At 44.7% G+C, this 21,980-nt stretch overlaps 1 protein-coding gene across 1 annotated transcript in view; it reads left to right on the forward strand.

The window, feature by feature from the left end:
• The window catches only part of DNAJC7 (DnaJ heat shock protein family (Hsp40) member C7), a 43,550-nt gene that overhangs the window by 16,950 nt on the left and 4,620 nt on the right, over nt 1-21,980 (forward strand). Inside the window, exons 2-12 of the mRNA XM_010386389.2 lie at nt 2,006-2,094; nt 5,008-5,132; nt 5,834-5,947; nt 7,303-7,377; nt 12,491-12,609; nt 13,327-13,480; nt 13,984-14,148; nt 14,976-15,067; nt 19,968-20,041; nt 21,069-21,215; nt 21,453-21,605. Of these exons, the coding sequence (XP_010384691.1) occupies nt 2,006-2,094; nt 5,008-5,132; nt 5,834-5,947; nt 7,303-7,377; nt 12,491-12,609; nt 13,327-13,480; nt 13,984-14,148; nt 14,976-15,067; nt 19,968-20,041; nt 21,069-21,215; nt 21,453-21,605 (1,307 nt within the window). The remainder of the gene's footprint in view (nt 1-2,005; nt 2,095-5,007; nt 5,133-5,833; nt 5,948-7,302; nt 7,378-12,490; nt 12,610-13,326; nt 13,481-13,983; nt 14,149-14,975; nt 15,068-19,967; nt 20,042-21,068; nt 21,216-21,452; nt 21,606-21,980) is intronic.

Below are 21,980 nucleotides of genomic sequence, written 5' to 3' on the forward strand. Positions count from 1 at the left end.
GGGCCTAATGTCTTACTTTGGAATTTGGTACTCCATTTCTTCACAGCAGTTTGACTAATCAAAATCCAGTTTGAGCAAGTCCTTTGTTCAAATCCCTTAGCATGTCTGCTCTTAAAGGATAGGCTCCTCAGAGTTTTTATAAGCAATTTGCTTAATTTAGAGTTACAGGGTGGTGTATACTGTGTAGTAGGATTTCAGTTGGTCCTTTAAATCTTGGAATTGGGGGATCTTTCTTGAAGATTTTTAATAGCAGATGGCCTCTTTTCAGCATCGTGATAGTTGGTTTAAACAGTTACTCAAGCAGATTTATATCCATCACATTTCAAATCTGTCAGCATTTATAGGTCATTCCCATTTTCCTTCTCCTTTCTTCTAGCAGCCTTTTCATGTTAGTAGGGCTTGCCAGGACAGTGATGGAGAAGAATGGAGAGGGAGGATCACCTCAATAAAAGGAGGGCGGCTTTGCCAGTTTCTAGTTTAAAATACGTAAGTAAATCACAAATCTCCCTAATGCACATAACCATAGACTCAAGCTGTAAATTGCTATACCATCGCCAGGGTTTAAGAACTAGGACTTGGCCGGGCGCAGTGGCTCAAGCCTGTAATCCCAGCACTTTGGGAGGCCGAGACGGGTGGATCATGAGGTCAGGAGATCGAGACCATCCGGGCTAACACCGTGAAACCCTGTCTCTACTAAAAAATATACAAAAAACTAGCCGGGCAAGGTGGCGGGCGCCTGTAGTCCCAGCTACTCGGGAGGCTGAGGCAGGAGAATGGCATTAACCCGGGAGGCGGAGCTTGCAGTGAGCTGAGATCCGGCCACTGCACTCCAGCCTGGGCGATAGAGCGAGACTCCGTCTCAAAAAAAAAAAAAAAAAAAAAAAGAACTAGGACTTTTGCCCCCATTTCAGGCAACTCTGAACTAGGTTCTTTTTTGCATGTGAACAACAGGAAAAGAAAGATGCTTTCCTTTCTGTTGAAACAGGATCATAACAAAAATGATCAGGTACTTAATGTTGCAGTAATCAATTCCGTAAAGAATTATCTTTATCACTTGAGAGTAGAGTGATTTGGGGTATCTTGATAGAGGTTAAAACATTGTTGGTCATGTCTGATTTGATTCTAGGTACTTGCTCAGGAATCTAATTCCCCAATTATATAACATTGTTCCTTTAGGAAAGTATACTTTGTCTAATGGCATAGTTTGAAAAAATAGATCTTAGAGGTAGGGAAAAAATTCTGCTATAACCCAGTTGTTGAATATATAAGGTACTGGAGGGAGTACAAAGAGGGCAGCAAGTACCCACATAGATGTGATGGGAGGAGGGAACACCAGTGGATGGGTGCTCCTTATAGTATGGCACTGGCAGCCTGTACCTCATATATCCCTGTCATCGATGGTCTTAGTCTCTGCTGTCACTCAACTCTGTTCCTGTCTTAAACACCAACATGCTATGCTTTTAACTCTTTTGCCATCTGCCTTTGCTCTGCTTGTTCTTTCAGTGACAAATGCATGAGCCACTTTTCAGGAGATGAAATTATTAAAACTCTTGAGGATATGACCTTTTTCACATTGAGAAATAAGTTGCCCCTGAATGGAGTAACCTTTTCCCCTGAATGGAGTAAGTTTGCAAAAGAGGCAGCAGTTGTGACACTGTGGAAGGAGAAAGAAAAATTCCTTGCCCTGAGGGAATGTCTAAATTTGTCTATCCTGCGGGAGGATGAAAGGCAGAAATAGTGAGGTGAGGCAAGAACGTAAGAGGGGTTTTCTTGATTTAGTTTGAATGTATCTAAGTGACAAAAAGCATCTGAAGAACTTGGATTCTTTCATTGGCACCTCCTTTTGGTCCATTGGCCTATTGAACAAATCTATAAATTCCTTCAAGTATCACACTAACTTTCAGCTCAATGTGCTGCAGGCTCTAGACCAAAGGTTGCTCCTAGAAGATTACAGAAGTTATTCCCTTTGTACAGTAACATGATTCTCTTTTTCTTTCATTTTCAGGGAAGCAGAGACTTTCAAGGAACAAGGAAATGCATACTATGCCAAGAAAGATTACAATGAAGCTTATAATTATTATACAAAAGCCATAGGTGAGAAAGACTTGATACTTATGCTAGAAAACATTTACTTGCCAAATATTATTAAAAGTAGCTGCCAGTCGTGGTGGCCCACGCCTATTGTAATCCCAGCACTTTGGGAGGCCGAAGCAGGCAGATCACTTTAGATCAGGAGTTTGAGAACAGTCTGACCAATATGACGAAACCCTGTCTCTATTAAAAATACAAAAATTAGCTGGGCCTGGTGGCGGGCACCTGTAATCCCAGCTACTTGGGAGGCTGAGTCAGGAGAATTGCCCAAACTTGGGAGGTGGAGGTTGCAGTGAGCCAAGACTGTGCCACTGCACTCCAGCCTGGGCAACAAAGCAAGACGTCATCTCAAAAAGATAAAAAAATAGGCCAGACATAGCGGCTCACGCCTATAATCCCAGCACTTTGGGAGGCCAAGGTGGGCGAATTACCTAAAGTCAGGAGTTCGAGACCAGCCTGGCTAATATGGTGAAATCTCATCTCTACAAAATACAAAAATTAGCTGGGCGTGGTGGCGCGTGCCTGTAATCCCAGCTACTAGGGAGGCTGAGGCAGGAGAATTGCTTGAACCCGGGAAGGTGGAGGTTGCAGAGAGCCAAGATTGCGCCATTGCACTCCAGCCTGGGGGACGACCAAAGAACTCCATCTCAAAAATTAAAAAATAAAAAAAGTAGCTTCTCTCTGAGAAGTAGCCTTTTGCCTAATGGGTTGATAACTATTACTGTATGAACTCCTTCAGGCTTGATTTCATGAATGGGCCGGACGTGGTGACTCACGCCTATAATCCCAGCATTTTGGGAGGCCGAGGCTATCGGATCACCTGAGATCAGTTCTCCCCTAATTTGCTTACCCCAACTCAACATGCACATTTCTTTTCAGCCTGGTGAACATGGTGAAACCCCGTCTCTACTAAAAATACAAAAATTAGCTAGGTGTGGCGGGCGCTTGTAATCCCAGCTACTGGGGAGGCTGGGGCAGGAGAACTGCTTGAACCTTGGAGGCAGAAGCTGTAGTGAGCTGAGATCACGCCACTGCACTCCAGCATAGGCAACAAGAGCGAATCTCCGTCTCAAAAAAAAAAAAACTCATGAATGATAACTTTTTTCTTTTTCTTTTTAACACTTTAAATTTTTAAAAATAGAGACAGGGTCTTACCGTGTTGCCCCGGGTGGTCTCAAACTCCTGGACTCAAGTGATCCTCCTGCCTTGGCCTCCCAAAGTGCTGGAATTACAGGCATGAGCCACCACGCCCAGCCGTGATAGCTTCTAACTGGGGTGGGTAGTTTTTCTTTTGACAAATTAAAGGCAATTCCAGAAACACTGAATGTTATGGCAAAACAGTACCCACCTAAATGCATTTCACTCATTGCCAATTCATTTACTACCTCAGAAAATGGCCTTTGTACATAAAAGAAGTCTTAGTTATCTCCATGCTTAATTTGCCAGCATATTTTAATCCCATGTCAGCATTCTTCTCACCTAATTTGCTTACCCCAACTCAACACGCACATTTCATTTTAATGTCTCATTATACAAAACACAGTTCATTAAGATTAATAAGCTGCCTCTCCCCTCAAAAGATAATCACTGCACTTTAAAGCTGTACCTTGTTTTGTTTTAAAACTGATTTTATCATTGCTGCTGTCCATTTGCACAAGCAGTCAGAAATTTGGATGCAAACTTTTATTTATTTTGGGGACAGTGTCACTGTCACCCAGACTGGAGTGTAGTGGCACAATCTCGGCTCACTGCCAGCTTCATCTCCTAGTTTCAAGTGATTTTCATGCCTTAGCCACCTGAGTAGCTGGAATTACAGGCGTGTGCCACTATGCTCGGCTATTTTTTGTATTTTAGCAGAGACAGCGTTTTGCCATGTTGGCCAGGCTGATCTCAAACTCCTGACCCCAAGTGATCTGCCCACCTCGGCCTCCCAAAGTGCTGAGATTATAGGTGTGAGCCACTGTGCTGGCTGTGGCGTTCTGAAGAGTGTGTCAGGGCTGGGTGCAGTGGTTCACTCCTATAATCCCAGCCCTTTGGGAGACTGAGGCAGGTGGATCACTTGAGGCCAGGAGTTAAAGACCAGCCTGGCCAACATGGCAAAACCCCATCTCAACAAAAAATACAAAAATTAGCTGGATGTGGTGGCATGTGTCTGTGGTCCCAGCTACTCAGGAGGCTGAGGTAGGAAGATGTCTTAAGCCCACGAGGCGGAGGATGCAGTGAGCAGAGATCATGCCACTGTACTCCAGCGTGGTCAACAGAGCCAGACTGTGCCTCAAATAATAAATAAAAATACAAAAATTAGCCAGGTGTGGTGGCGCATGCCTGTAATCCCAGCTGCTTGGCTACTTGGCACGCTAAGGCACGAGAATCACTTGAACCCAGGAGGCAGAGGTTACAGTAAGCCGAGATAGCACCATGGCACTCTAGCCTGTGCAACAGAGTGAGACCCTGTCTCCATGAAGAAAATGGAGTTTATCAGCATTACAGATAGATTCCCTTAATATTGGTTGGAGGGAGATGGCCTCTAAGTTTTTTGTTTGTTTGTTTGTTTGTTTGAGACAGGGTCTTCCTCTGTTGCCCAGGCTGGAGTGCAGTGGTGTGCTCTTGGATCACTGCAACCTCCACCTCCCAGATGCAAGCAGTTCTCATGTTTCAGTCTCCTGAGTAGCTGGAATTACAGGTGCCCTGCCACCTCGCCCAGCTATTTTTTTTTTTTTTTTGTATTTTAGTACAGATGGGGTTGTGCCATGTTTACTAGGCTGGTCTGGAACTCCTGACCTCAAGTGATCCGCCTTCTTGGCCTCCCAAAGTGTTGGGATTACGGGCATGAGCCACTGCGCCCAGCCCCCTCTAAGTTTTCAAAGCAGGAACCTGTTCTAAACTTTGTTTTACATTCTTCTGTCTTTCCTATAGATATGTGTCCTAAAAATGCTAGCTATTATGGTAATCGAGCAGCCACCTTGATGATGCTTGGAAGGTTCCGGGAAGCTCTTGGAGATGCACAACAGTCAGTGAGGTTGGATGACAGTTTTGTCCGGGTATGTATGTAATGGGGCTGTTTGGGGAAGGCTGGGTTGCTACAGTTGAGTTTCTCTAGCCCAGTGTTTCTCAACCCTGACACTACTGACATTTGGGACCAGATTATTCTTTGTTGTGGGGGACTATACTGTGCACTGTGGGCTGTTTAGCGTCATCTCTGACTTTTAATCACTGGGTATGAGTAGCGTCCCCTCTGCACAATTGTAACAACCAAAAATGTCTCGTAACGTTGCCAGATGTCCCCTGGAGGTCAAATTGCCCAGGTTGGGAACTGCTGTAGTCATTTTCATTCTGTATTAGTTTTGTTTGTTTGTTTTTGTTTTTGAGATGGAGTCTCGCTCTGTCGCCCAGGCTGGAGTGCAATGGCGTGATCTCAGCTCACTGCTACTTCAGTCTCCCAGGTTCAAGCAATTCTCCTGCCTCAGCCTCCAGAGTAGCTGGGACCACAGGCATATGCCACCACACCCGGCTAATTTTTGTATTTTTAGTAGAGACGGAGTTTCACCATGTTGGCCAGGCTGGTCTCGAACTCCTGACCTCGAGTGATCCACATGCCTCAGCCCCCAAAGTGCTGGGATTACAGGTGTGAGCCACTGCGCCCGGCCTCTATGTTTGTTTCGTGTGGGTGTTTGTTGCTGCTGTTGATTTCTTTCCACTTGGCCAATCATGCTGCTTTTCTTCCCTCTTGGTGTTCTTTTAGGGACATCTACGAGAGGGCAAGTGCCACCTCTCTCTAGGGAATGCCATGGCGGCATGTCGCAGCTTCCAGAGAGCCCTAGAACTGGATCATAAAAATGCTCAGGCACAACAAGAGGTACGGGTCTGATGCTGTTTCTATCAAAAGAGGCAGTATGGTATATTTGGGAGGAGTGGCTACTTGAAAGTCAGAAATGAGGTCTGGTCTCACTTCTGCCATCAGCACACCTGGGTGACTTTAGGCGAGCTTCATAGTGTCTCTAAGTCTCAGCTTCCTAATCTGTAAAATGAGTTTTGAATGTGATTGACAGCTTTTAAAAATCTGTGAAAATTGAAGCATTTCTGAGATGGCTGGGGAATAGGCAGATGCTTCCAGGGACTGATTTAAGTGAGGTTAAAGAATTTAAGAGTTTGGGACTTAGTGAGACCCTGTCTCCACAAAGAAAATCTTTTAATTAGCCAGGCCTGGTGCCATGCATCTGTGATCCCAGCCACTCAGGAGGCTCAAGTGGGAGGATTGCTTGTGCTCAGAAAGTTGAAGCTGAGCCATGATCGCACCACTGCACTGTAGTCTAGGCAACAGAGCAAGAACCTATCTCAAAAAAAATAAAAATAAAAAAGAATTTGAGTAAATTCAAGCCCTGATGAAATTGGTAGCAGCTAAAACATGTTTTAATTACATCTCCATATACAGTATGTGTCGCTTAATGACAGGCATACATTTCGTTAGGTGATTTTGTCACTGTGTAGACATCATAAAGTATACTTACACAAACCGGGGTGGCATAGCCTGCCACACACCTAGGCTATATGGCAGTAGCTTCTGGACTACAAACCTTTATAGCGCGAATATTGTAGGCAGCTATAACGCAATGGTATTTGTGTATCTAAACAGAAAAGGTACAGTAAAAATACGGTATTATAATCTTACAGGAGCACTGCCATATATACAGTTCATTGTTGACCAGAGCGTATGACTGTATATACAGTTTACCCTAGATGCATTTCAGTGAGAATCTCAAAACGTATGCTCAATCCCTAGCAATGCATTGCCTTTATTTTATGTATATCAAGCATGACACTTGTGTTCTGACTTGAAGTTCAAACTGAGGGTGAAGTTTGGGTCTAGCCCTGTTAAGGAGTCTTGACTGTATCTTCATCAATTTGGTTTGTGAAATGTCTGTGGTTCTGATTTTCTTGAAAGAAAATCTTCTAGAGACATCTATGAGAGGGCAAGTGCCACCTCTCTCTAGGGAATGCATGGCAGCCTGTCACAGTTGCCAGAGAGCCCTAGAACTGGATCATAAAAGTGGCCACTCAAAACAGGAGGTATGAGTCTGACCCTGTCTCTATCAAAAGAGGCAGTGTGGTATATTTACTCAATTCGAATTCATCAATGCCTTGTTAATTTTTTTGTGGTTGTTTAATCTACAGCTTCATTAAAACTTTCCTATGTCTGATTTTCTGGTGTAGTTCAAGAATGCTAATGCAGTCATGGAATATGAGAAAATAGCAGAAACAGATTTTGAGAAGCGAGATTTTCGGAAGGTACAGTACAACCATGAGATAATCTCATCTGCCCTTTGTCACAAAATTCCCATTCGTGTGTGTGTATGATAATTAAGAGGAGTAGTATGGCACAAAAGATCTAGAATAGTAAATTATCACTTAAATTAGGCGTTTGACTTTTCCTCTTAAAAATGTTCTGTGCTAAGGTACTTACTAATTATATTTGGCCCTATAATGAAGGTAAAATAAGCGCGCCACTTGAGTTTGTTTCTATTGTTGATGTAAAGCGCTGGCCAGTGCTGTACTGCTTAATAAAGGGAGAGCCAGCTGGAATTAAACATTAGGTTTGGATAATCTTTTTTTTTGAGACCTAGTCTCACTCTGTCACCCAGGCTGGAGCACCGTGGCTAACTGCAAATCTCCACCTCCCGGGTTCAAGCAATTCAAGTGATTCTCCTGTCTCAGCCACCTTGGGATTACAGGCGCATGCCACCACACCCAGCTAATTTTTGTAGTTTTTTTTTTTTTTTTTTTTGAGATGGAGTTTTGCTGTGTCTCCCAGGCTGGAGTGCAGTGGCGTAATCTCGGCTCACTGCAACCTCCACATCCCAAGTTCAAGTGATTCTCCTGCCTCAACCTCCTGAGTAGCTGGGATTATAGGCATGTGCCACCATGCCCAGCTAATTTTTGTATTTTTAGTAGAGACAGGGTTTCACCATGTTGGTCAGACTGGTCTCAAACTCCTGACCTCCTGATCTGCTCGCCTCAGCTCCCAGAGTGCTGGGATTACAGGCGTGAGCCACCGCACCTGGCCCTTTTTTTGTTTTTTTTTAAAGTGGAGTCAGAGTTTTACCATGTTGGCCAGGCTGGTCTCAAACTCCTGAGCTCAACTGATCCTCTGGCCTCAGCCTCCCACAGTGCTGGATTACAGGTGTGAGCTACCACACCTGGCCCTGGATAATCCATTTTTATTTGAATAATAAGAGCTGGCTTTAACTTCTGTTTTTAAATCAGAAATAAGGAGCTGGGCAATGCCATGCCTATAGCCCAGCTACTTGGGAGGCTGAGGCAGTAGGATTGCTTGAGGCCAGGAGTTCTGGGCTATAGTGCACTATGCTGATTGGGTGTCTACACTAAGTTTGGCATAAATATGGTGACCTCCTGGGACCAGGGAACCACCAGGTTCCTTACAGAGGGGTGAGCTGCCCCAGGTTGGAAACAAAGCAAATTAGAACTCCCATACTGATCAGTAGTGGGATTGAGCCTGTGGAAAAACCCCTGCACTCCTGCCTGGGCAACATAATGAAGCCTTGTCTCTTAAAAAAAAAAAAAGAACAAAAATGGGAGAACCCCCTTTTACATTTTTGAATAGTGTGCTTAACCTGTCGTCCCCTTCTTTTTGGCATTAGACTGTCTTTAGATGTTAGACTGTGTGGTAGTTCTTGAAAATTTACATGTCAAAGGGGTAGACATCTGAAATGTGAGAAAGGTATAAAAGTTCTAGATACCTTTCTTTTTTTTTTTTTTTTTTTTTTTTTTTGAGACGGAGTCTGGCTCTGTCGCCCGGGCTGGAGTACAGTGGCCGGATCTCAGCTCACTGCAAGCTCTGCCTCCCGGGTTCACGCCATTCTCCTGCCTCAGCCTCCCGAGTAGCTGGGACTACAGGCGCCCGCCACCTCGCCTGGCTAGTTTTTTGTATTTTTAGTAGAGACGAGGTTTCACTGTGTTAGCCAGGATGGTCTCGATCTCCTGACCTTGTGATCCGCTCGTCTCGGCCTCCCAAAGTGCTGGGATTACAGGCTTGAGCCACCGCGCCCGGCCTGATACCTTTCTTTCTCTCTTTTTTTTTTTAGATGGAGTTTCGCTCTTGTTGCCCAGGCTGGAGTACGGTGGCGTGATCTTGGCTCACTGCAACCTCCGCCTCCCAGGTTCAAGCGATTCTCCTGCCTCAGTCTCCCGAGTAGCTGGGATTACAGGCATGCGCCACCATGCCCAGCTAATTTTGTATTTTTTTAGTAGAGATGGGGTTTCTCCATGTTGGTCAGGCTGGTCTCGTACTTCCAACCTCAGGTGATCCACCCGCCTTGGCCTCCCAAAGTGCTGGGATTACAGGCATGAGCCACTGTGCCTGGCCAAAAGTTGTAGATATCTTTCTAGACCTCGCAGTTATTATACTTTATCTATATAACTCCTTTCTTCTTCTTTTTTTTTTTTTTTTTTTTTTTTTTTTTTAGATGGTGCTTGGATATAGTGTTCACTTGAGTTTCTGAAAGGGAGGTAGATAACCCCCAAAAGGTTAAAAACCACTGATCAGGAGAGATTTTCTGCATCACTTAAGTTTGTGACTACTGTCCAGAGAACAAAGTTGTCACTTCATATGTGGGAATTTGCTCAGTGCTTTTTGGAGCATGTGCTCAGTAAATGTTTGATAAGCAGGTACATTAAGAATCATTCACATTCACTGATAGTCTTTTATTTGGTAATGTATATATCTGATTAGCTTCTGCACAGTCCCAGCAGTAACTTATTAGCATCCCTCTTCTGTCCATTGGTTTTAATAACCACAGTTGTCTTTGTAGTGTAATTCGTAAGTTTGTTTTGTTTGGCGTGTGTGTGTTTGGAAAGCAGTTCTGCCTACTGTCACGTTTTCTGAGGTTTACATAGGCAAAAGCTTTGTCTTGAGAGGCAGTCTTTTGGGTTTCTTTTCTCTCTTGCCTACTCTGGAGCCAGAATCCTGAGTTTGTGACAGAATCCTCTGTTTGTGACATCCCAGCCCCCCCACTGTAGCTCATGGTGATGTCACAAATGAAGAATTATGATTCTGGCAGGGGAAACAGATGAACTTGGAAGAAACAAAAGATCTTCTTTGCCTGCAGCTGTCCCTAGTCATGGGGAGGTGGGGGTGGGAAGTGAGGCGCTGATGAGCCCCATGATGAGCAGGACCAGCTCTGCACAAAACGGGGTCCTTGTGAAGGCAGCGGGGTGTGGCTGCTGACATTTGACTGACTTCTTCCTGCCCCCTCATTCCTTTTCCATCTGAGGGGGGCAGGACAGTTAGCACAACTCTACCTGTGTAATGCTTAAGTTTTCATATTGTCCTTAGAACTTTCAGGACATGTCGAGCGCGGTGGCTCATGTCTGTAATCCCAGCACTTTGGGAGGCCAAGGCGGGCGGATCACCTGAGGTCGGGAGTACGAGACCAGCCTGACCAACATGGAGAAATCCTGTCTTTACTAAAACTACAAAAAATTAGCCAGGCATGGTGGCGCATGTCTATAATCCCAGCTACTCTAGGGGCGAAGGCAGGGGAATTGCTTGAATCCGGGAGGCAGAGGTTGCAGTGAGCTGAGATCATGCCATTGCACTGCAGCCTGGGCAACAAGAACGAAACTCCATCTCAAAAAAAAAAAAAAAAAAACTTTCAGGACAGTAACCTGTGCCACTGAAGGAGAGGCATTCCTGTCACTGCTGTGTGACACTGCAGAAAGTCTTCTCAGTGAACAGCTGGTAAGCTGGTAGAGTTTACTGACTTGCTCATATTTTAAATTTCAGTTTTGGAATCGGTGCTATTCATGGTTCAAAAACTAGAAAGTATTGCCAGGTGCAGTGGCTCATGCCTGTAATCCCAGCACTTTGGGAGGCCAAGGCAGGAGGATCACTTGAGGCCAGGAGTTTGAGACTAGCCTAGGCAACTTATTGAGACCCTGTCTCTACAGATAATTTTAAAAATTAGCTGAGTGTGGTGACATGTGCCTGCAGTCCAAACTACTGGTGAGGCTGAGGCAGGAGAATTACTGGAGCCTGGGAGGTCAAGGCTGCAGTGAGCCATGATTGCGCCACTAATACTCCAGCCTGAACAGCAGAGCAAGACCCCATCTCAAAAACAAAAACAAACAAAACTTAGAAAGTATGAAAAATATTCAGTGACGAGTGTCCCCTCCACCTTGTCCTCTCTTCGCCCAGTTCTCACTCCCCTAAGCTAGGGGAGTGAGGTTTGTAGTTTTGTTGTACATATATAAAATAAAGATCCTGGATTTTCTACCTTTACTTAGCATGAAAGATGTATGCTTTTTGGCAGTTCTGCACCTTTAAAAAAAAATTACTGAGTAGCTCTTGGAACTCTCCATATTAGTACATGAAGAGCTTCTTCATTTTATTTTAGAACTACATAGTATTCCATTATATGCATGTCCATATTATCTAACCAGTCTCCTGTTGATGGAATTTGAATTTTTCTGCTTGTAAGTTTTCAGAGTTTATCTCTTCCTGATCCCCACGGCCAGATTCTTAGAGGGAATAGGTGTCCTTTAACTCCACATTTCTCCTTTGGTTCATTTATTCTTGGAGTGAATGTGATTCAGCAAGGCTCTCCCAGGAATAAATAGCAGCTAAACCAAAACTGAAAGCTCAGAGGACAGACTAGTAAAAAGATGGTTTATGAGGCTGAAAGAGTAAATTAATCCCTACCTTTTTGTGTGTGTGAGAGCTCCTTGGCTTGTGGTTTGTATAGTGGCATGTTGGGAATAGTAATCTGATGTAGCCTATTTAGAACCATTTAAAATAACTATCTTAAGGCCGGGTGTGATGGCTCACGCCTGTAATCCCAGCACTTTGGGAGGCTGAGGAGGGCAGATCACGAGGTCAGGAGATCAAGACCATCCTGGTTAACATGGTGAAACCCGTCTTTATTAAAAATACAAAAAAAAATTAGCTCGGCATGGTGGCGGGCACCTGTAGTCCCAGCTACTCGGGAAGCTGAGGCAGAATGGTGTGAACCCGGGAGGCAGAGATTGCAGTGAGCCGAGATCGCGCCACTGCACTCCAGCCTGGGCAACAGAGCGAGACTCTGTCTCAAAAAAAAAAAGTTATAATATTGCCTATTTCATAAAATTGTTGTGAGGATTAAATGGGTTCATATATAAAGGCACCCAGTAAATGTTCACTGTCCTCATTATCCTCTGGAATCTTTGCTCTCCTCATTTCAGTGCGTTTATTTAATGAATTAGGTATGTTTTTAAACTTTTGATACTACTTAATAGTGGACCCAAAGACTTCTTTGAGCTTTGAGTCTGTTTCCTGTGACTAAACTGAAGTGAAGATGTTTCTGGAGTCCCTGATGAAGAGCCTTATTTGTTTTCTTCTTCCCCACAGGTTGTTTTCTGCATGGACCGTGCCCTAGAATTTGCCCCTGCCTGCCATCGCTTCAAAATCCTCAAGGCAGAATGTTTAGCAATGCTGGGTCGTTATCCAGAAGCACAGTCTGTGGCTAGGTATGCAGTCAGGCCAGTTGGGCATTAAAATGCCAGATACCATTGGTCTGATGGTGTCCGGCAGCTTCACCACAGGATATGGTCCCCAGAGCAGGCCAGCTACGGCTGATGAGACCCTTTTAAGACTTAAAGTCAAAGATTAGACCAGCTTTGAAAACCCATAGGGTATACAGGAGTATAGTCGTATAGCAGGTACTTGAGCTATATATGAAAGAACAGATTGTGTTATGGGAGTTTTTTGTGGTTTTTGTTTGTTTGTTTAAGGTAGTCCTTTTCCTCCTACTCCACTGGTTGGCAAACTTTCTGCAAAGGGCCAGATTTTATAGCCTTTGCAGGCCACAGGGTCTCTGTTGCAACTAACTCAACTCTGCCATTGCAGTGCAAAGGCTGCCCTAGATAATAGATGAACCAATAGGTGTGGCTGTTTCAATAGAGTTTTATTTACAAAAACCAGTGGCAGAAAGGATATGGCCCTGTGGGCTGTAGTTTGCCAAACCCTGTTCTAGTTTAATGAGGATTGTAAGACACAAGATGTGTGTTAAAGATAATTACAGGTAGTTTATTTGGGGAAAGTTTGGGAACAGTTCTTGGGAATCTGTCTACCTTTGGATATTTTGAATGCTAGACACATGGTCAAGGAAAAAACTGGCCACAGTGGTAGTAATGGTGGGGACATTCTAAAGCACAGCTCAATGTGCCCTTTTCTGACTATTGCAGTGACATTCTACGAATGGATTCCACCAATGCAGATGCTCTGTATGTACGAGGTCTTTGCCTTTATTACGAAGATTGTATTGAGAAGGCAGTTCAGTTTTTCGTACAGGCTCTCAGGATGGCTCCTGACCACGAGAAAGCCTGCATTGCCTGCAGAGTAAGTTCTAGTCACCAGACCTAACTGGGAAAGAAAGCTTCCTTTTGGGACCTTTAAGATGGCTAGAGGGGAAGGTTTTAGAATCGCAAGGAATGTCGTAGTCTTTCCTCCTGCTTTGCAAGCATGCTTGGTCTTTATTAGAAATGGTTTTAGGACTACTTTTATTTACCTAAAGGTAAATTCGATCATATAGGGTTGGATGCCTTTAATATCTAAGAAGGTTTTGTTTTGTTTTTCCCCTCAGTGAAGATAGATAGTAATACTTGCCCTGGGAAGTGGAGGCAGACCCAGTAACATAGGTCTTTTTGGTAACTCTTGGTTTCTCCCGTCCACTCTGTAGAAAGCTCAAATGAGCAACAGATAGCCCAGATTGGGGGTTGGCGGGGCTCTGTGATGCTAAACTACCATAAGCCAAGAACTTGAAAATAGACTCTGGCTTCTCTGTGCAAGTGGTCTGAGGCTTTGTGGATATGAACTGATCTTCCCCTTGCTTTTTTCTGTAGAATGCCAAAGCACTCAAAGCAAAGAAAGAAGATGGGAATAAAGCATTTAAGGAAGGAAATTACAAACTAGCATATGAACTGTACACAGAAGCCCTGGGGATAGACCCCAACAATATAAAAACAAATGCTAAACTCTACTGTAATCGGGGTACGGTTAATTCCAAGGTAAGCTCTTGATCTAGATCTTGGGGCCTATAGATATATTTTTAAGGGACATCAAAAGGTCTTGGGAAATGTGCCCAATGAGGGTGAGCAAGATGAAAGAGGAAAAGTTGTTATGGTTAATAGCTTGTTAGGAACTCCCTTCGAAGAGGCAAGCTTTTGTCATCTCCATGGAATTTGAGGGCAGTTGGACAATTTGCAAGGATATTCTCACCTGTTCTTTAAGGTCCCTTTCCTCCAGTAAGAGAATGGCTAGGGGCTGTGGGATAATCTTAAGCAGCTACTGTTGCTTTTTTGTTGTTGTTTTGCTTATGCAAGTGATCATTTATTTTTTAGGAGTGATTTGGAGGAAGAGTATGAGGCAAGCTTGTTGTTTTTCTCCAGTGTAACTGATGGTCACCATGCATGGTTGAAAATGGCCTGAGTGCTTTTGTGGCCCTACACAACATGAGAAACAAAAAGTAGACTCCTTGCCCTTGCAGAATTCTAGCAGTTAAAAATCAGAGTGATTTCTGATCCCTCTAGGTGGCCTCTGGAATAAAGGAGGGCAGGAACCAGCCTTGCTATGTCCATGTTTTCATTGGGCACTAACATGGTATGGTAAAGGTAGTTTATCCTTGAAGACAAATGTGCCTGTCTTGTATCATATACAAGAGAAATCAGTTTTGAAGTTGCTGTCCATAGTCCTGGTGTCAAAGAACTAGAACTTAATATGACATTTAGGGGGCCAGCATGACTGATCCTCTTAGAGTTTTGAAGCCATGCTCACAGCTTCTGAGCTCCCTCAGTCACCCAAGATGTGAAGTATGATTGCTCTCTCTCTCCTGAAGCTTAGGAAACTAGATGATGCAATAGAAGACTGCACAAATGCAGTGAAGCTTGATGACACTTACATAAAAGCCTACTTGAGAAGAGCTCAGTGGTAAGTGCCTCTGGTGGGTGGGGGGAAGTGGGAGTTGCCGCTGGCCTCAGGGGAATTGCCTTGTGGATGACGAAGCAGACCCAGAGATGTTGTGAGGTCATTTGGTCCTTCCCCCTGCCTCTAGGTGGGATTGTTCCAGCCCTAGACTATCTTTATAGACCTCCAGCGGAGGAGATTGCACAAGCTCCCTCAGTCTCCCATGCCTGTGTCTAACACCCCTCACGGTCAGTAAGTTTCCTCTGATGCCTGACCCAAATGCCTTTTGTTAAAGTTTAAATCCATTTCCTTTGGAGATTTTATTTTATGTTGTACACTTATGCTCTAACTTGGCACAGTGCTTGACACATAGGTGCTCACTGAGTAAATGTTTTGTTGAATGAATGTATGGTGCTTGGAAGAGAAAGTAACTCTTAGAGACAGTTGAGAGTTGTATTTCATCCTGTTTGTTCTGGGTGAGGGAAGACAGTCTTAGAGTTGGAAGAGATGTAATCCGGCTCAGCCTCCCAGGATAAAGGAACTTCCTTTTGAAATACCCTGGATGGCTACTCTCTGCTTGAATGTTTTGAGTGGAGGGCACTCTGTGTCTGACAGGGTGATTATAAGCCAGGATGTGCCTACCTCTAATGCTCAGATTTGCCCCAGAGTCAGGGTGCTCCCTGGAATAGTTGCTCCTCTTACTCTTAGACCCGCCAGCCGATTTTCTCCAGATAGGAACAGGGCTAGGAGAAACCTTTCTGAGAAATCCACCTCTTCTGATTTCAGATAATTCTCTAGGTGGAGAAGAACTTCCCATCTTTAAAGTTCTTTAAAGAAGACGTATTTGTTGTATACTAATCCTCCAGCACCTGCTCCACTCCTTATAAAATGTCACATCCAAAGAACAGATGCTGTCACTGACGCCTGATGAGCCAGTAGTTTAAGCTTCCTTGGCTCATCAGTGGTACAGAATATCTCATGGACTACCTCCCACTTAGTTTTCTCAAAATTATCTCAATTAAAATAGGAAAACTGCTGCTGTGTGTGATGCTTTTTTTTTTTTAAAGTGAATTTCTAAGTCAATGACTAAGTCTGTCCAACAGAAACATACATGGAATTATAACTTCTGAGACCGACTGTCAGTCATTTCATCTTTGCAAACCACTGGCACACAGAAGCAGAAGCTTTGGAAGACAAAAGGAGCACCCTTTGATTCAGCCAAAGACTGACTTTAACAGATGCAAAATGCTATATACATGAAGGTGTTTACTGCAATTTCATCTATAATAGCAAAAAAAAAGGCATTGGGAGAATCACCTACATGTCCAGTGGGAGGGGGGTGGCTAGATACTTGATACTGTATCGACTTAATGGAATGCTCTGTATATGGAATGCCAGGGGATGGAAGGAGAAGAGAAAAATCATTTTGTTTTGTTTTGTTGGGACGGAGTCTGGCTATGTCGCTCAGACTGGAGTGCAGTGGCACCATCTTGGCTCACTGCAACCTCCACCTCCTGAGTTCAAGCGAGTTTCCTGCTTCAGCCTCTGAAGTAGCTGGGATTACCGGCACATGCCACCACACCCAGCTAATTTTTGTATTTTTAGTGGAGACGGTGTTTCATCGTGTTGGCCAGGCTGTTCTCAAACTCCTGATTGCAAGTGATCTGCCTGTCTTGGCCTCCCAAAATTCTGGAATTACAGGCAGACATGAGCCACCACGCCCGGCCTTTTTTTTTTTTTTTCCAAAGCAAGCTCCCAGCCAACACCATAGAAAATTCTTGATTTGCTTGGAGGATAATTGGATGGAGGATTATTTTCTTCTTTGTTTATGTGCAAGAAACAAAAATAAGGAATTGGTTTGATCAGACAACTTCTTATCTTTGTGGTAGAAACAGAACTGCCCTTCTTGGAGTGGCTCTGCCTCTGAGATCACTACAGGGGAGACAGCATGCCCTGTTCAGCTGGCTGAGTATTTGGCAACAATCTCCTGAAGCAGCTGGAATTGACAAGAAGTACTGGAGATTAGCTCGGGCCAAACTCTTACCTCTGGCCTGACCACTGCTGCAGTCTGCCTCAACTTACCCCTAAAGTTGGGGAGATACCACCCGTACATCTTTGCTACACATGCCATCATGAACTAGAGTTCACCCTTCCTCCCTAAAGCCCTATTTACTTTTCTACTTCAACTTTATTTTATTTTATTTTTTTTGACACGGAGTCTGGCTCTGTCGCCCAGGCTGGAGTGCAGTGGCCAGATCTCAGCTCACTGCAAGCTCTGCCTCCCGGGTTTACGCCATTCTCCTGCCTCAGCCTCCCGAGTAGCTGGGACTACAGGCGCCTACCACCTCGCCCGGCTAGTTTTTTGTATTTTTTTTAGTAGAGACGGGGTTTCAACGTGTTAGCCAGGATGGTCTCGATCTCCTGACCTCGTGATCCGCCCACCTCAGCCTCCCAAAGTGCTAGGATTACAGGCTTGAGCCACCGCGCCCAACTGGAATCTAGTGTTAATGAGCTCACTGACATGAAAGATGTTAAACTCTTGTCTGTTATGGTACTTGCACATATTCTCCCAGTTTGCTGATTTTTTTTTTAATGCTTTTTTAAGGTTCTTTCTGAAATAGATGGTTTTCATGTTTATGTGGTTGAATCTCTTAGCAACATAGTAAGACCCGATCTCTATAAAGATATATATATATATATTTTTTTTTTCAGACGGAGTCTGGCTCTGTCGCCCAGGCTGGAGTGCAGTGGCACAATCTCAGCTTACTGCAAGCTCCGCCTCCCGGGTTCACACCATTCTCCTGCCTCAGCCTCCCAAGTAGCTGGGACTACAGGCTCCCGCCACCACACCCAGCTAATTTTTTGTATTTTTAGTAGAGACAAGGTTTCACCGTGTTAGCCAGGATGGTCTCGACCTCCTGACCTCATGATCCGCCCACCTCAGCCTCCCAAAGTGCTAAGATTACAGGCTTGAGCCACCATGCCCGGCCTGTACTTCAACTTTTAAACAAAATTAAAATGTGAGGATATCCCTGAATTTTAAAAAGCATGAAGTAAAAATGCAAATTGGTATAGTTTGTTTAATACATTACATATAGATATAGACCTAAAGAAAGTTCATCAGGGTTAATCATTTGTCACATCATTCTATACCCAGGGCTATCAGCTATCAGTTTTCCTTTTTTTTTTTTTTAAATTCAGGATCCAGCTCTCTCACCCAGTCTGGAGTGCAGTATCAAAGTATCAATTTTCTCTTACTTCAAATTATATTACATTTTATTCTGTAAATTGATTCTGAACTCCTAATGTAATATTTATGTCCTGTGTTTGCAGGCCATTGGTTTTTTTAAAGTCATAAATCAAAATGGTACCAGAAAATCAAATATGCCAAAGATGTTGGGCCTCTCTTTTGCCAGCCACATTGGTAGCACTCTCCTGCCCTGGCCTCCAAGCTGGTGGGGATCTGTGATATTTGTGAAAATGGGCTTGTGCCGGGCGCGGTGGCTCACGCCTGTAATCCCAGCACTTTGGGAGGCCACAGCAGGCAGATCACGAGGTCCGGAGTTCGAGACCAGCCTGGCCAACATGATGAAACCCCATCTCTACTAAAAATACAAAAAATTAGCTGGGCATGGTGGCACACGCCTGAAATCCCAGCTACTCAGGAGGCTGAGGCAGGATAATCACTTGAACCCTGGAGGTGGAGGTTGCAGTGAGTGGAGATCGTGCCATTGCACTCCAGCCTGGGTAACAGAGCAAGACTCCGTCTCAAATAAAGAGAGAGAGAAAGAAACTGGGCTTGGGTGGTAGCAGTGTAAGAAACTGAATCTCTTGTTCAGCAGCTAGCTGTACTGCATGATCACTTCCCCTTCCCCAGCTGACAGTGGCTGTCTCTGGAACTCCTACCACAGCCGTTAATTGGTAGGCCAGCCTTGGTGCCAGTGATTTTATCTGGGCATGAAAAATGCCACTTGCTTCTGTGGAAGAGACACTTAAAAGATCTGGCAGTTGGCCAGGCACGGTGGCTCACATCTGTAATCCCAACACTCTGGGAGGCCGACACAGGCAGATCACAAGGTCTACTAAAAAAAATACAAAAAATTAGCCGGGCATGGTGGCGGGTGCCTGTAGTCCCAGCTTTCGGGAGGCTGAGGCAGGAGAATGCCATGAACCTGGGAGGCGGAACTTGCAGTGAGCCGAGATCGCACCACTGCACTCCAGCCTGAGTGACAGAGCGAGACTCCATCTCAACAACAATAACAAAAAAGATCTGGCAGTCATCCTATCAAGCTTGATTCCTCCAATCTTGGGCCAAGGGCCCCTCCTTTCTTTTGTGCTACCGAAATAAAAGCCAACCTGTGTTTAGAATTCCCTTTTCTGTCTCGTTCACCTGCGTCTCTCATTGATTGGTCTTAGTGGAGGGATTTGCCAGCAGCCACCACGTTGAACTTGATCCTTTTAGTGACTCACTAATCCCACTTCTACTCTGGATTGTAGCTAGTCCTGCATGTTTATGGCACTATAGGTTTCAAAGCTCTTTCATACCCATTTATTCACTTGATAATTTTTCTCTTGTGTGTTTCAACCCAAAGTAATCAAGTAGATCCCTTCACATTGCCTTTTCTAAGGCAGTCCAGTACCTCTTAGGTGGCTCTGTGTCAGAAGGAACTTTTTCCCTCTTGATTACTTTCTGCTCAAAGCTGAACATCACTTTGCTGGTGGGTGCAAGTGCCATGCGGCCTCTATTTCCTCGAGGACTTGATAGCTAATTTTCTTTCACTGCTAGATTAAGGTCTCCTGTTTCAGAAGCATCTTACCAAAAGTGTGTGTCTCTTGCTTGAGCCATGCCTCTTGCCTTAGAGTGATCCTGAGAACCGTTGCTGTTTATGTCTGAGTGCTATATTGCCTTGTATTTCCTTCTCAGTTACATGGACACGGAACAGTATGAAGAAGCAGTACGAGACTATGAAAAAGTGTATCAGACGGAGAAAACGAAAGGTAAGTTTAAAAGCGTTTGTTTTTCAGGGAAGTGTGTGGAATTCTTTGTAGGCCATAAGTCTGTACACAAGGTAGTTTGATTCAGGGATAAGGGATGTACCTAGAACTTATTTGATCACCAGCCAGAAAGAAGTGAACAAAGGCTGGGTACGGTGGCTCATGCCTGTAATCCCAGCACTTTGGGAGGCTGAGGCGGGCGGATCACCTGAGATCAGGAGTTTGAGACCAGCCTGGCCAACATGGCGAAACCCCGTCTCTACTAAAAATACAAAAATTAGCGGGTATGGTGGTACACGCCTGTAATCCCAACTACTCAGGAGGCTGGGGCACAAGAATTCTTTGAACCTGGGAGGCGGAGGTTGCAGTGAGCTAAGATTGCTTAACTATACTCCAGCCTGGGCGACAGAGCGAGACTTCATCTCAAAAACAAAAAGAAAAAGTGAACAGAGATCCTGGGTTGAGGCATGAGGCACCTGTTTTCTGGTTCCAGATCCTCCCTGTCGTTTTCATTTCCTTTTTTGTGTGGTGAGGCTAAAGTAAGGAACCTAAGTCTAGGTAGATTTTCTTTTTTCTTTTTTCTTTTTTTTTTTAAGACAGAGTCCGGCTCTGTCACCCAGGCTGGAGTGCAATGGTGTGATCATAGCTAACTACTACAACCTTTGCCTCCCAGGTTCAAACAATTCTCCTGCCTCAGCCTCCCGAATAACTGGGATTACAGGCACATGGCACCAGCCTGGCTAATTTTTTGTATTTTTAGTAGGGATGGGGTTTCACCATGTTGGACAGGCTAGTCTCAAACTCTTGACTTCGGGTGATCCGCCCGCCTTGGCCTCCCAAAGTGCTGGGATTACAGGCATGAGCCACTGTGCCTGTCTGAGTAGATTTTTTTCTAATCTCCAGAAGAAAGCACTGTAAAAGTCCCTGGCATGGTTAATAAGGCCTGTAACTCCCAGGCAGCTGGGCTGAGACCTGGTGAGGGAAACACCAGAGTCAGATTTGTCCACTGATGCCAGATGTCTTCCTCTAGAACACAAACAGCTCCTAAAAAATGCACAGCTGGAACTGAAGAAGAGTAAGAGGAAAGATTACTACAAGATTCTGGGAGTGGACAAGAATGCCTCTGAGGACGAGATCAAGAAAGCTTATCGGAAACGGGCCTTGATGCACCATCCAGGTAGAGTAGGTGGGGGCAGTGGGCTCAGTGGGAAGAACCTGCAGGGCAGGCCAACTGCCAGACTTGGTCCAGAGGTGACACCTTGGAGAGGTTCTTCACCTGAGAATAAGGTGTTGCAGACTCCAAATTTTGGGAAATGCCAAATTCCAAAATCAGACATAAAGTGGTTTTTCTCTTACATTTTGTTTTCTTGAAACTTTGATTTCCTCTGAGTTGTTATTTTACTCCCCACTTTAGATCGGCATAGTGGAGCCAGTGCTGAGGTTCAGAAGGAGGAGGAGAAGAAGTTCAAGGAAGTTGGAGAGGCCTTTACTATCCTCTCTGATCCCAAGAAAAAGACTCGCTATGACAGTGGACAGGACCTAGATGAGGAGGGCATGAATATGGGTGGTGAGTTGGCTGGGGCAGCCTGGGATGAATTTGACAGCTGCAGAATGTTCGAATTTTTTCCAAAGATGCTCCAGAGGGAGAGTCTGTTTGGGCCAAATCTGATCCCTGGTCCAAACAGTAATAGACATGGAGTCAAACAAATGCAGTCAAGTGTGGCAGGTTCACAGTGTGCAGTGAGCTCTGAGGAGGTGAGCGCTAGCAAGGGAAGGCTTGGAAGTGCAGAAAAGCATGGCCCCATGGCTCCTGCCTGTAATCCCAGCACTTTGGGAGGCCGAGGCGAGCAGATCACTTGAGATCAGGAGTTCAAGACCAGCCTGACCAACATGGTGAAACCCTGTCTCTACTAAAAATACAAAAATTAGGCCGGGTGTGGTG

Source organism: Rhinopithecus roxellana, chromosome 19 (genome assembly GCF_007565055.1).
Source record: "Rhinopithecus roxellana isolate Shanxi Qingling chromosome 19, ASM756505v1, whole genome shotgun sequence".
In the NCBI taxonomy this organism is placed as follows: domain Eukaryota; kingdom Metazoa; phylum Chordata; class Mammalia; order Primates; family Cercopithecidae; genus Rhinopithecus; species Rhinopithecus roxellana.